We start from the raw sequence: 13,815 nt of genomic DNA, 5'->3' as shown, positions 1-13,815 counted from the left end.
AACCAATACACTTTGCTTGAGGCACTTTGTTGGGCATACAAGTCCTGCAATCTCTGCCACATTCCCCAAGCTGTCTTCTCTTCACGAATGCTGAATAGTAATGAGTCTGACACAGACAACATGATAGTAGATCTTGCCAGCTCATCCATATCTTCCCACTCTTCAGCAGTAAGAGAAGCGGGCATTACACCCCTTTCTTTGATAGGCTTGTGCTGGTTTTTCTCGAGCAACACAGTAGCATTGGGTTTGCCAAATATCATAATTATGCGAGCCTTCAAGCTTCTTGATGTGAAGCAATGAAGAGCTCTCACCTGTGGTTGCCATAGCAATATGCAACCTGACAATGACTGACTCCCTGCAAAAATGTGCAAACACTGCACCAAAAGCACACAAAGTGCTCACAGTTTTTCTCCCAAGCTTTATCTCCCACTGCGGAAGCACAAATGCAACTTTTCTCCCACTGTATGTGATGAAACACCAAAATCTGGTTGCTGCAGATTTTGGACAGCACCTTAAATGTGCTCTTTTGCCCTTCCAAAGTACTGTACAGCAATACCAAGTGCTCACCAATGATGTACCAAACCTGTACCGGCAAGTACAGCAGCTGAAATTGAACCTTTTGGTCACTCAAAACAGTGTACAGCCATGCCAAAACTTGCACAAAGCTGTGCCAAATCTGTACCAGCAGGTACAATAGCAATAAATGCTCTCCTAGCTGTCCAAATGAGTGAAAATCAGACTTTTACAGTCCCGTACACTGCATACAACAGTCCCGAACAGAAATTGGGCAGAAGCCCCTTGACTGCAAGCTGATTTCTGAGGATTCAAGGCATAAATGTCTTGCCTGCTGTTTTGCCAAGCTCAACAAGCATACAAACTTGAAAAGCCCCTTGATTTAAGATCAATTTCTGATCATACATGGTACATTGACGCACATGAAGGCATCCAGAGTGTTCACGATGCTTCCCCCTGGCCACATATACATCCAAATAATGAAAGCCCCTTGATTTACAGGCACATTGAGTGCTTGTAAGGCATCAACACATTATCCACAGCATCAACTGCAATTGCCTGCATGCAAATCAACCAAATCGACACAAAAGCCCCTTGATTTGCACTGCAATTTGCTGCAATTTTGCCCAAATGTGCGATTTCTCACATCATACAACATGTATGAGTGCTTAATTGCACAATTACATCAAAAGCCCCAAATTTCGACATCCAATTTCCTGCAAATTGATCCTGATTGTGACCAATTTCCTGCAAATTGATCTTGATTGTGACCAATTTCCTGCAAATTGATCCTGATTGTGACCAATTTCCTGCAAATTGATCTTGATTGTGACCAATTTCCTGCAAATTGATCCTGATTGTGACCAATGTCACCCAATTTTGCCAATTTTGCTCAAAAATTGAGCAATTGGGCACCTGTACCTGCTCAATTGTTGAATTGATAAGAAATTCTCAAAATTGAAGACAAATACCTCGTAATTTTTGAATTTCTCTGATCTGCAGGCTGAATTTCAGTTGTTGCAAGAGAAAGGGGGGGGGGGGGGGGGGCACTTCTTGTTGATGTTGATGCTGTTGCTCCTGCTTGTTGCTGTGGATTCGAGAAGCAATAAGGGCAACGGCTTTTTTTACAATTGAGGCGGAGACCTCTACCAGCTATGGCGTTTGAGAAGCAATAGGGGCAACGGCTGCTGTAGCTGATGTTGCTGAATGGATGCGTGGCTGAAGCCGTGTAGCGCTACACGCTTCCCAACGTCGAATCCAGGTACCACACCAATGCCCCCTTGGATTCGCCCTTCAAGATTACACGCCTGCCTTCGCCTAGCGCTTGCCCTTCTACGTGCCCGAGCTGCCACCTCTCGCGACTATTCGGCTGTGGTAGCCTTCGCTTCGCCTGCGTGTATCTAGTCGCTGCTGCGAGCGCCTTCGCTCAACGCTTTCGCTTCAATGGCTCGCTGCTTTCGCTCAACGCTCACTTCGCCATCTCCGCCAGCAGCGCTAGAACTCCACGCTTCGACTGCTTTTACGTGGACCACTACCCCGCTTACGAGCTCGCCTCCAGCTTCGCCTGCTAATGATTGCACGGTGTCCAAAATCTGTAGCGCCTGCTGTTGACGGGCACCCGCCTGCTTCTTCACTTGGTTAGCTGCGCCTAACTCCTTATCTGCCTGGCTGCTGTGACCCTGATGCAGGCTGCTCACGCTGAAGGGCCTTTTGGTCGCTTCTGGCTTTTCACACACAGGCTAATGGGAGAGTCGAGCTGCTGCCTGCCTGCGTCAGAGATTTGAAGGGCACCGGCTCTGATACCAGTTGTGTGGGAGAAGGAAGAATTAGGGTTAGGTTAATTCATGTGGGAGACATACACAGAGAGAACAACAAGGGAGAGAGAGAGAGAGAGAGTTGTGGGGATAAGTCAACTCATGAAGATATGAGTGTGTGACTCCCCTATCACACATGTATATTGCACTAGTACACAAAGTGCACTTAGTACATTAAAAGTACTAAGTGTACTATGTACTATAACTTATGGGCTTGTACACACTATAAGGGTGGGCATAACGCCTTTACCCCAACACTTCGCAAGCAGACTGGGAAAGATGGTAACTATACGAAGCTATCTTGCAGGTATTATGGACCATTTCAGATCTTGGAAAAGATCAATGAGGTAGCTTACAGGCTGGTGTTGCCAGATCAATGGCGGATTCATACTGCTTTCCATGTCAGCCCCTTGAAGAGATATGTTGGTCCTGAGCCGGTGGAGCCGGTTATGGAAGATCAACCCGAGGTTGGTGAGCTGGAAGAGATATTGCAGCCTGAGCAGATTGTTTTTCACAAGGAGCGGAAAGCTGCTAGAGGCAGGCTTGTCCGTAAGTACCTTGTGAAGTTCAGGAACTATCCAGCACTTGATGCGAAGTGGATGGACGAGGCATATTTTAAAGACTATCCACATCTTCTTGCGGCCTACTTGGAAGCTTTTCAGTTGCGGGCAACTGATTAGAAGACAGGGGGAATGTCACCACTTCTCAGGCAGACGTCTGAAATGATGTCATGATTGAATACATGTGGAAGGGATCCATGGAAGGATTGGTATCCCGGTGTGAGTTCCTGGCATGATTTATGAACTCATGGAAGGGTGGTAACCCTGGTGAGTGACTCTGGACTCATGGAAGGGTGGTTACCCTAGTGAGTACTTTTTGGTCCTGTGTGGACGGTGCCTGTGAACGGGCTAGTTGGATGTACAAGATGTAAGTTGGGAGATTTCATCCACTATGTTTGTGCACCAGCATATGTATGTGAGTTGCACATGCATGGATGACTTGTTTTGGATGCCTGGACATTGCTTGGTATTTTGCCTGTGAATGTCTCACAGGCACCGGGGACGCCTAGACAACCCGTGTATACGCATGTGCACACCTATTTGGGACTCATATGGTTTCCTTATGTGTTTTGCAGGTGATAAGTGTGCACACTTAACCCAATTTATTCATTATTTCATGTTACTAAGGTTTATTGGGTGCAGGGTTCACATTCACTTAAAGTGTGGGCGGGCACACTTATAATTTTATAAGTGAGTTCACATCAGGGTGGACTATTTTTAATGAACCAAGGCTAAATATGAGAGATGGGCACCCGGGCACTCCCAAAGAGCTCCACGAGTTGCTATTCTGGGTGTGGGAGGGCCAAAGTGGGCATGCCCTGACTTGTAGAGCACTCAACTGGAAATCGTGGGCTGTTAGGAGCTGTGTGGACAGGCAAAACAGCAAGTTTACTCATATGCATGAGCTACAGGTGGAATACATGCGAAGTACAAGAGTCCCAGGGCTGGCTGGCTGCTATTTCTCTCTCTACAGGGCAGGTCGACTTCATCTACAGGGGCTGCAGGCTGATCGATTTGGCTCCAAGAGCTTGTGCATGGCTGTTGGGACTGTTTTGGGCTTCTCTGCTGAGAATAGGGCTTGGACGGAGTGAGCAAAGCCTCTATGGGAGCTGGCCGACTATTAGAAGGGCCATTATTGGCTGTTTTTACAGGTTTGCAGGAGGTTTCTCAGGACGAAACTTGAGCAAACATGTCCCTAGACAAGTACCAGGCCTAGGGATGTGATCTGGTGGAACCTGTGGGTGGCCAGTGAGCCAAGACCATGGCTGGTTACTGTTTTGCAAGTTTGGGACAGCACTTTGTTAGAGGGTTGGTGACCGCTCTATCAAAGTACAGGAGTGGTTGGTGATCACTCTACCCTGGTTGGTGACCGAGGGTGTTCTACAGGAGCGGTTGGTGATCGCTCAACCTTGGTTGGTGACCGAGGGTGTTGCAATAGGAGTGTTTGGTGACCGCTCGACCTTGGTTGGTGACCGAGGAGTTGTAGGTAATGTGTTTACCTATGTTTCCACAGTTGGATAAATCTGGGGTCGGCTCGATGAGTGTGTACTCTCTGCGCACCCGCATCTTGTACATATAAATACTTCTGTTGGTAATAAAGATACCTCGCGCGGGGGGGGGAGGGGGGGGGGGGGGGGTGGGCTGGCCAAACTTCAGCCCCTAGTGCTATGTCATGTGCAAGTCGGTTTATGTTTGCAGGATGTATATGCTCATGTAATGTTTCACAATGATGGTAATCATGTACATGCCAGGAATGGTTGATGTATGTCTGCTATTTTGGTAGTGAATTGGTTTCATATACACATGCCCATGTGTGATAGCAACTCTCCTAGAATTACATCCATGAAGCAATCCTTGTATCCCTCTAGAAACTGTATTCTCTCCCTCTCAACAGAGTTCAAATCTTTACTAAGTTTTCACTCTTATCCTTTACAAAGATCATATATGCAAAAATGGAAGACATTATTGCTTTGGAAATAGATACATGCAATACAATAGGCATGATATCTCCCTTCTTCTTTGCTACAATAGTGGTATCCTTATTCTTATGCTTGAGAGAAATGGTCCTCTCGGGAATCTAGATAATAGCACTCTTCCTATGGAACCATGGCATCCCCAAGATGACATCAGAGTGCTTCAAAGGTGAAATATAGAAATCCTCATAGTCAACATAACCCTGGACATGAATCCTCAACTTACCCATGATAGGCGTTACTGCCACTATATCACCATGAAACACTTGCTCCGCATGCAAGGCCAGTCCCATCTCCTTGGGTTTGATACCCAACTATTCCGCAAGCTCTACGGAAATAAAATTATATGTGGCTCCCTTGTCAAACAACACTAGAGTATTCTTGTCATGCACTTTGCCTCGAGAGACGTAACTCTCTAGCCTCCGGTTCCAAAGTGTTCCCCAATACATTGCGAATCCCACAAACCACTGGCTTAGACTTTTCCTTAAACTTCTCTTGCTCTCTAGGTCCCTTAGGACGATCTGGATATTGGACCGGCATGTGCCCCTCTTTGCCACGCTCTTCTCTTTTTAGTATTTAAAAAGCTTTTAATCTTTTGCTTTCCAAAGTTGGTCGCATCATTCCAAGCTATGCTGCCTTGTCTTGCTATCCTGCCATGTGGTAGTGCCACGTTAGCACTGCCACATCATTAGCGCCATGTCAGTACTCTTTTTTTTAGCCTTTTTTTGGGGTTGTTGCTGCGTTGCGTTTTTGCATGTCAGCAACTTGTATTTTAATGCTTCAGTGACATTGTGGAAATGGCAATGGCGGGATTGTCCCACTTCTAATACCAATTGTTGGTCAAAGCTCAAGCTATCGAGGATGGAGGGCGTCCATGGCATGTGCAAAGAGAGAGAGAGAGAGAGAGAGAGAGAGAGAGAGAGAGAGAGATTAAGCGTCTACTAAAGGCCCAATGGGCCTATGAGACCAAAGTGATATGATAATGTCCATGGCATATCTCATCATGGAATGGAAAATAAAACAGAAAGAAAACATAAACATAGCTATCTTACTTGGGTGATACAAAACTGTCCATGGAAACTCATCATGGAAATACTAAGAAACTAGAAACATGAGAGCAGCATCAACTCCGACTAGCTGGTATTCCACTCTCCAAAATATCAAGCATGGGGCTAATGAGTATGGCCAAGAGGTCTCCATCAGCTATGTCACGTGGAAAGGTAGCTCGGTGGTGGTGGAGCATGTCCTGGATCTGGAGAGCTGATGAGGTGATCGTGGCCAACGGGGGAGAGGGGCCCGTCGGGCGCGTTGGAGTGCGGAGGCTCGGTCCGAGGTAACTCCTCTCGGGTAAGGTAGGTCCGGAGCAGCTCGTGGAGGGTCCACAAGATCCACTATATCGGTGTCCTCCACCTCCTTTGTCCGGAAGAAACTGGTGATGGTTGGCTGGCGAGGGAGAGGGCGGGGTGGCTGGGGCCGAAGCTCTCTCAAGAAGGTGTACCTGTGTCTGCGGAGCTCAAGCAGGAAGAGGCCTAGGCAACGCTGGTCCTGGAGGTCAATGATCTTGGAGAGTGGACCAAATCCCTCACGAAATAGACTGTGAAACCTCCCGCAGATCTCATAGTATACTGGGTAGCGGCATATGTAATGCTCCTCCGTCTCAACCTCTGTGTGGCATAATCGGCAGATCCTCTCCTCTCTGGGTCTCTGTATGAGCTTCCACTCTGAGGCGGTTGGATGAAACCCGTATCTGGCCCGGTTGGTAGCCTCGTGAGAGAGCCAGAGAAAAGGGGAGTCCAAACTGTACTGAAGGGGGGGTAGACGGTTCATGCGGAACCCATATACTGAGAACCAAGTGGAAACTAGTGCACACCATACTCCAGAGTGGCCCTCAACAAGTGCTAGCTATCTTGAGGAGTCCAGGGCAAGCCTCGGGTACCTGTGGGGATCCATGTGACTGATGCGATGGAGGTATGTGATTGTCTGGAAGAGTGCATCAACTACCATCGGGGCTGCAGCAAACTCTGCCTGAATAATCTAGTGTGGGACTGATGGTTTGTTGCCGATCATACGGGAGAACGTCATGACCTGGGGCCTCTCAACTCACTGCCAATCCTCATCGGATAAATCTGGATCCCAAAAGGCTGCTCCATACATCAAGGCTCGTGTGACGAGGGTGTCGAGAAGCCAGCCCTTCGTCCTAGGCTCCTGGAAATGTGCCTGGAAGCACTTGAAGACCATTACCTTGGTTTTACCAAGGTTAACAAAGAGGTCCCACTGAGTGCAGAAGTCCTATAAGGCATCCAACTGTCTCTGAAGCCCCTCAGCTGAGTCTGAGAGGACAACGATGTCATCTGCATAAAGTAGTACGGGGATCAATATGCCTGGAAGTGTGGGGCCAGCCCTGCCTAATCCATCAATGAAGCTCGAGATCTCATCAATGAAGAGGCCGAAAAGAGTGAGTGATAGAGGGCAGCCCTGTTTCACCCCAATAGTCTTGGAAATCTCTTGTGATGTACCTCCCGGGGCTCTCACTCGTCCGGTGATGAACTCATAGAGGGCGATGATGCTCCAAACCATGTCAGATCGAACTCCTATCTCCTGTAGATGGTGCAGGCGGCGGGATCGAGGTACAGTATCAAAAGCTTTGCGGAAATCCACAAAGCAGCAGTAAATCCTTTGATGCCGTGCTATACCTCCTCGATGATGGCACAGAGGGTGAAGATGTGGTCAAGAGTAGAGTAGCTCCTCCGAAAGCCAGCCTGTCTTGAGGCTCTGCATCCCTGGCTCTCTCTGCATATGAACTGAGCTCCACCTCTAGCACCGATCCATAGAGTTTGGCCAATATGTGGCCAATCATGATCGTCCCATAATTGAGGATCAAGTGGATCTCTGGCTTTGAGGATGGAGGTGATGGTGTTGGTGGACCAAGAGGGTGTATCACCCATGAAGCGGATTTCCTTGGAAGTGCATATGGCAGTGATGAATCCTGCAAAGTCTTCGACAATGCGGGAGCACATCAACAAACTCCAAGCTCTTCAACAGGAGGTTCTTCAAGTTGGGAAGGAGATACCTTCAAAGGATATGTCCATCACTTTGTTGTCTCATCTCACCCCTTAGTATTCAGCTTTCTATTCTTCTTTGATCACTAGTGGGAGGCTCAGCACCATCACATGGGAGGAGCTTGTGCCGATGGTTTTGGATCAGGAAGAGCGGTTTACGAACCCTCCACAGGGCAGAGGTTATGAGGCTCTGACTGGTCAACGGTCGAAAGGCCACAACAACAACAATGACAAGAGAAAAGGAAAGTCTTCACAGGCAAAGTCTTCTAAGCAGAAGCCTGACTCAGATCGTGATGCCTTGAAGGCAGAGCGGACCTATAACCATTGTGGCGAGAACGGTCACTATTGGAAGAAATGTCCTCAGTGAAGCTCTGAGAAAGGTGCAGATTCCTCAATTGTAACCGTGAAGACTTTAGCTTTTGTGCACTTGAAGATTATGGACACAAGAGTTTCATCTTCTTCGAGCAGGGAGGCAGTTGGACTCACCGTTGGGGTTACTCGGGAGTGGATTCTAGACAGTGGTGCTTCTAGGGACATGACTCTTTCCCGAGAGTTGGTACAGGATCTTCGCAGGCAAACAGGTCACATCCTTATTGGTGATGCATCCACTATCCCAATTCATAGTGAGGACAGGTTGGAGATCGTTCCCAATGGCAGAGGGGGGAAGCATTCCTCCCAAGTTCCTTATGTCCCATCTCTTGGTTTTCATCTTTTGTCAGTGCATGAGGTTTGCAAGACTGGCATATGGGTGGAGTTTGATGAGCATTTTGTTGCTCTCCAGGACAAAGCAACAAGCCAGGTTGTTTGGAAAGACAGAGTGGAGAATGCGATTTATAGACTCTCAACACTCTCTCTTACAAGTCCTCAGCTAGGTGATTTGTGGCAGTTTCGTCATGGCCACTTGAATGTGTATAGGCTGCGGCGGGCTTTCCGCGACCAAATGGTGGATGGCTTGCCAGATGTTGGCAGCAGCAGACATGAGCTTTTATAGGTGCACTATGCTTTGATGTCTCATATCATTCAAGACAAAGAGCCCACTTCCATTAAGAAAGCTCTTTCCCACGAGACTTGTAGGAAAGCCATGCAAGTGGAACTTGAAGCCATTGAGAAGAATAACACTTGGGAGTTGGTTCCGAGGCCATCAAAACGGTCGATCATTGGTGTCAAGGGGGTCTATAAGACCAAGTATACGTCCAATGGGTCGGTGGACAAGCACAAGGCCAGACTTGTGGCTAAGGGCTATGCTCAGCGGCCTGCCATCGACTACGAGGGCACCTTTTCACCGACAGCGAGGATGACCATGATTCGGACAGTTCTTGCCCTTGCCTCTTCTCAGCGATGGTCGGTATATCAGATAGATGTAAAATCTGCATTCCTTAATGGTGACTTGCAGGAGGTAGTGTATGTTGAGCAGCCTCTAGGCTTTGAGGTTCCGAGATCAAAGGGAATGCTTTACAGGATACGGAAGACCTTGTATGGTCTTAAACAAGCTCCCCGGGCTTGGAATCAAAAGATTGATTCTTTCTTTCTTAGAAAGGGTTTCCAGAGATCACCTGCAGATCCGAACTTGTATCTCTTTCGGGAACGCGATATGGTCACCTTGATTATTCTTTGTGGATGATCTTATTCTCACTGGCGGTCATGTGGAGCACATAGCTGTGACAAAGGTTGCCTTGTCAAAGGAGTTTGAGATGACAGATTTAGGCTTACTCCATTCCTTTTTGGGATTGGAGATTTGGCAGACCCAGAGGGGGTTCTTTATTTCTCAGCAGCGGCATGTTCATGAGTTGTTGGAGGCCTTTGGGATCGAGAACTGTAAGCCTGTTTCTTCACCGATGGACCCGAATACCAAACTTACAGTTAATGATCCTTGTGAGCAGGTTGATGCCTCCTTGTATCGGAAGCTTGTTGGTTCATTGATTTGGTTGTTGAACACCAGATTGGCCTTGAGTTTTCCAGTGGGGCTGTTGAGCTCATTCATGCAAACACCATTGAAGAGTCATTGGGACGCAAGATTGCAGATCTTGCGATATCTGCAGGGTACAAAGGATCTTCGACTCTTCTATGTTACTGGAGGGGGAACGAAGGACCAAATCAAACTCCAATGTTTAAGTGACTCAGATTGGGGAGGAGATCCAGACACGAGGAGATCTACATCAAGCTACGGATTTACCCTTGGCTCAGGAGCTGTTTCTTGGAGCAGCAAGAGGCAGCCAACTATTTCCTTGTCTTCTACTGAGGCAGAGTACCGGGCTGCTTGTGGTGCTGCTTATTGCGAGGTGGTGTGGTTGCGGAGGTTACTTAGCGAGATTGGGTTTCCACAGGAGGAACCCACAGTCATCTAGGGCCACTTTGTTCGTGAGAAGATTTTGGCTAATGACAGCTTGCTAGAGTTTTGTTCAACGTAGGACAATGGAACAAACCTCTTCACGAAGACTCTGCCTCGGGCGATGCTCCGTCAACACTCCAGCTCACTGGGGTTAGTTCCACATCCTCCATTTTTCCTCATGTTCCATGTTTTTTTCCTGTTTTGTCTGGTCATGGGGGCTGTCTGTTTTTGGCCGACTTGTCTTGTCTTTGGCCGATTGTTGTGATGCTGGCCGACTGCCATTTTCTGCTGGCGGACTGGTATTTTCCAGTCATGGAGATGATTGTGCTGCCGTCGGCCTGTTTTAGGCTGGCTGACCAGCAACCCAGGGTTATAAATACCACCCTTGACCCCCACACCATTCTTGTACCGGATCTTGTGTATATAACAGAGATTATACAGCTTCTCTCTCTCGACACTTCTGTGTTTTCTTTCTCACAGCAGTTCATCTCATTTCCGCTGTGCATTCCGACACAGTTGTCTAAGGCTCGTTCCCGTCTACTAGCTACAGGTTCAAGGCCTCACTTGAGGTGCAAGAGCAGGGGGTTGCACAGAATACATTGTTTGTACTCACGCATCCTCAGGAGTCAGCTCAAACACACCTTATGAAGTTCAAGGGATCCCCAAAGGGAAGGTGTACCTGTGCTTCCATGTTTAGAAAGGATGGTTAGCAGCCATCAAAGCCACACTTATTAAAAAGCTCTACTACACATGATAGGGCATGAGGATATTAAACTCAAATCATGAGGATATTAAACTCAAAACTAAGTACAACAAGACAGAAAGACATCATAAAAAAGCAGATGAAAGATCCTTACAGGCACTTTCTTGGTGGCTGCAGCAGGAGGAAAATATATACTGAAATTCATATGGCAGCCACACATGGAGCTCCAATGCTTATACCGTTTGTTAAAGCCATCAAACATCTTGCTGCTGCTAATCTCTGTGACTGTCTTTGACTCTTCTGCCATGGTGCTGAACGTAATGGTATGAGCTTGAGAGTATAAGTAAACTCCTTTACTTGGATAGAAGATCTTCTGGAAACTTCTGCGTGTATGGCCAAAAACTCTCACCGCTAACCACCCTGACATTCAGTGCTGAGAAGTAATCAAAGTTAGGTAAACCATGATTCAAAAAAGTAAAGACAGGCCAGATGCGTCAAAGGAACCATAATAAACACTCCTTAACAACGTGATAAAACATGGACTTAAAGAAGCCCATCTCATAAGTAGAAAGAAGCAAACCATCACGAAATTATGAAGGAAACTTCTGGCTCTCTGCCACTGAAGACTGTGTGTTCAGCCAGCAGAAAAGGTAGCCACCAGCCTATGTGGGATCAAGTTAAGCAGGGATGTTGGGATTCCCACCAGAGCATAGGTGTCAACAAATTGAGATAGATGGAAGCTTCTTATGAGCCTCTTTGATAGGTGAGAAACATTGAAAAGGAGTTTGAAAACTTCATACAGGGTGCATTTCATACATTTGGTGGACCCTGTTTCTGAAGTACTCCATGCGCACATAGAGGGGTTAGAAATACCATATAGTGGCTGGAGCAGAACAGTCCCAGAGTATGTAATAAGTACAGTCCCAGAGTATGTAATAAGTGAAGCCAGGTGGGTGTGTGGGTGTCACCATTTGACCACCCAATTGGTCCACCCGTGCTTTCTCATTATGTATGTGCATTGGACAGGTGTCCATGGCAGTTGTATATGCCAGGGATTGATGCCACTCATGTGATACTATGGACTTGGCTTTCCGTTGGGACTTGTGCCTCCATGTACATGCCCGGAAATGCTTGTTGATTTGGTGTTCCATTGGGTCTGGTACCTCGTGTACTTGCCTGGAGCACGTCTATTTTGGTATAGTCTCATGAACAGGGATTGTCCATACCAATGTTGCATTGCATAGCATCTTTATGTGCTTGCTTGCAATTGAAATTGCATGCTATTTTCATGCTTGCTTACCAATGTGTAGTTCCCGATAAGGGGACGCCCGCTTGCGAACCATGCGTGTGAAACTATCTGCTGACATGGTTATGTGGCATGTGACAGGTGGTAAGTATTGGTCATAAACCTAGCCTTCGGAGTTAGCACTAATTTATAAGTGAGTGTGTACAAAATTCATTAAGTTTTGGGCGACCAAAACTCACTTATAAATTATGACCAGCCCGGTGTTCACACACACTGATGTTCCGAGGTGGACATAACCCAATGTCCACCGCCTAGACCTTATCCCCTTTGTAAAAAGGGAGTAACCAGCCATGTGTCCACTCTAGCTTGCTCCACAAAGCACCAGCCTGCCACCTACACTGGACAACTCACCACCTCACTACTACTCTCTCTAGAGATTGGCGCCTCCTTCATGAGGGCTGTTGGGCTGCATTTTCTGCACTTTCTCCTTCCCAACTCCATTTCCAAGCTTGCTAAGGTGTTTCTTAAGCTTCCAAGAGTGTTTCCGGATGCTAATCACTCTCCTACACACTCCCAATGACTGAAATTCAGCAAAACAGCTCTCTTTATTACTGTAATTTTTGGTCTTTTTGCTAAAAATCCTAATTTCTGAAACCGGCCTTCAAAAATCTAACGAGCGGTGAAACAAACATTCGCAACAAAACACTTCATCACCCATGGGAAACCTCGAAAAGTAAAACAAACAGGGGAGCTAGAGTGCTCCTGCAAATAGTACAAGGACACCGATTGGTCCCAAAACGCAGTGGCGCCCCTTGCGGTATTTCTTTACTTGAACAAAATTTGAGTACAAAGTACAACTTGTCGAATCCTTTACCAATAGGATCCCTCGAAGCTTTCACCCAGGATTTCCAAAAGAAAACTCTCGTTATTACAGCAAAGCATTCCATAGAGAAGGCACACCTGTACAACACCTCCCTGCTTGAAAAGGTCTTCTCCATCGCTACCATGGATCTCTCAAACCCTTTCCCAAACAGTAGCAGGGCTGAACCAAACCATATGTCCTTCCCTATAGTCACAGCTTGCATGTAACCTCGAGAAAACTACAACCTGTCCACATGAATCCAAAGACGCTTTCCACATGAGACCGAAGACCTGTATCTGATAAACCATAGACCTGTATCCATAAACCATAGGCCTATTTCCTCGATAACAAAGTCATGTTTCTTCTCGAAAGAGCAATGTCCTGTTTCCATGACAGATAAATCCACATATGCACCATCCAATCACGGTGCCAAACACCTAGAGAGAGAAAGATAGAGGACGTGTCAAGCAATCCCTAAATACACATAGGTCCAGGTCGAAGAGCAACACACATCTCTTCCAAGAACATCATCCTGTGCATATGTAGCTTGATCCTTTGCATCCTACTCTCATAAAGAAAACCTGTTTGCATAGAGAGAGAGAGAGAGAGAGAGAGAGAGAGAGAGAGAAAGAGAGAAACCCCTTGGCTGTTAGCCCCTCGGTGCCTCCTTCAGCTCACCTTCTTCCAAGAGAGAGATAGAGTCGTGCTGTCCAATCCAACAGTCACCTTGAGATGTCTCTGCTGGCTTCTTCCACA

At 47.0% G+C, this 13,815-nt stretch overlaps 1 protein-coding gene across 2 annotated transcripts in view; it reads right to left on the bottom strand.

The window, feature by feature from the left end:
- SFGH (S-formylglutathione hydrolase) overlaps window positions 1-13,815 on the bottom strand; it is a 160,797-nt gene that overhangs the window by 108,625 nt on the left and 38,357 nt on the right. The window contains exon 2 of one of the 2 annotated variants that reach the window (XM_086814425.1): window positions 11,106-11,384. In XM_086814425.1, the coding sequence (XP_086670551.1) occupies window positions 11,106-11,378 (273 nt within the window). In that variant the 5' untranslated portion in view covers window positions 11,379-11,384. The remainder of the gene's footprint in view (window positions 1-11,105; window positions 11,385-13,815) is intronic. The other variant, XM_086814426.1, reaches the window with a different exon arrangement.

This window comes from Cibotium barometz, chromosome 20, assembly GCF_041138505.1.
Source record: "Cibotium barometz isolate CiBa-2024 chromosome 20, ASM4113850v1, whole genome shotgun sequence".
Taxonomy (NCBI): domain Eukaryota; kingdom Viridiplantae; phylum Streptophyta; class Polypodiopsida; order Cyatheales; family Cibotiaceae; genus Cibotium; species Cibotium barometz.
The sequence above is the reverse complement of the archived record's forward strand: the minus strand, read 5'-3'. Positions and strand labels throughout refer to the sequence as shown.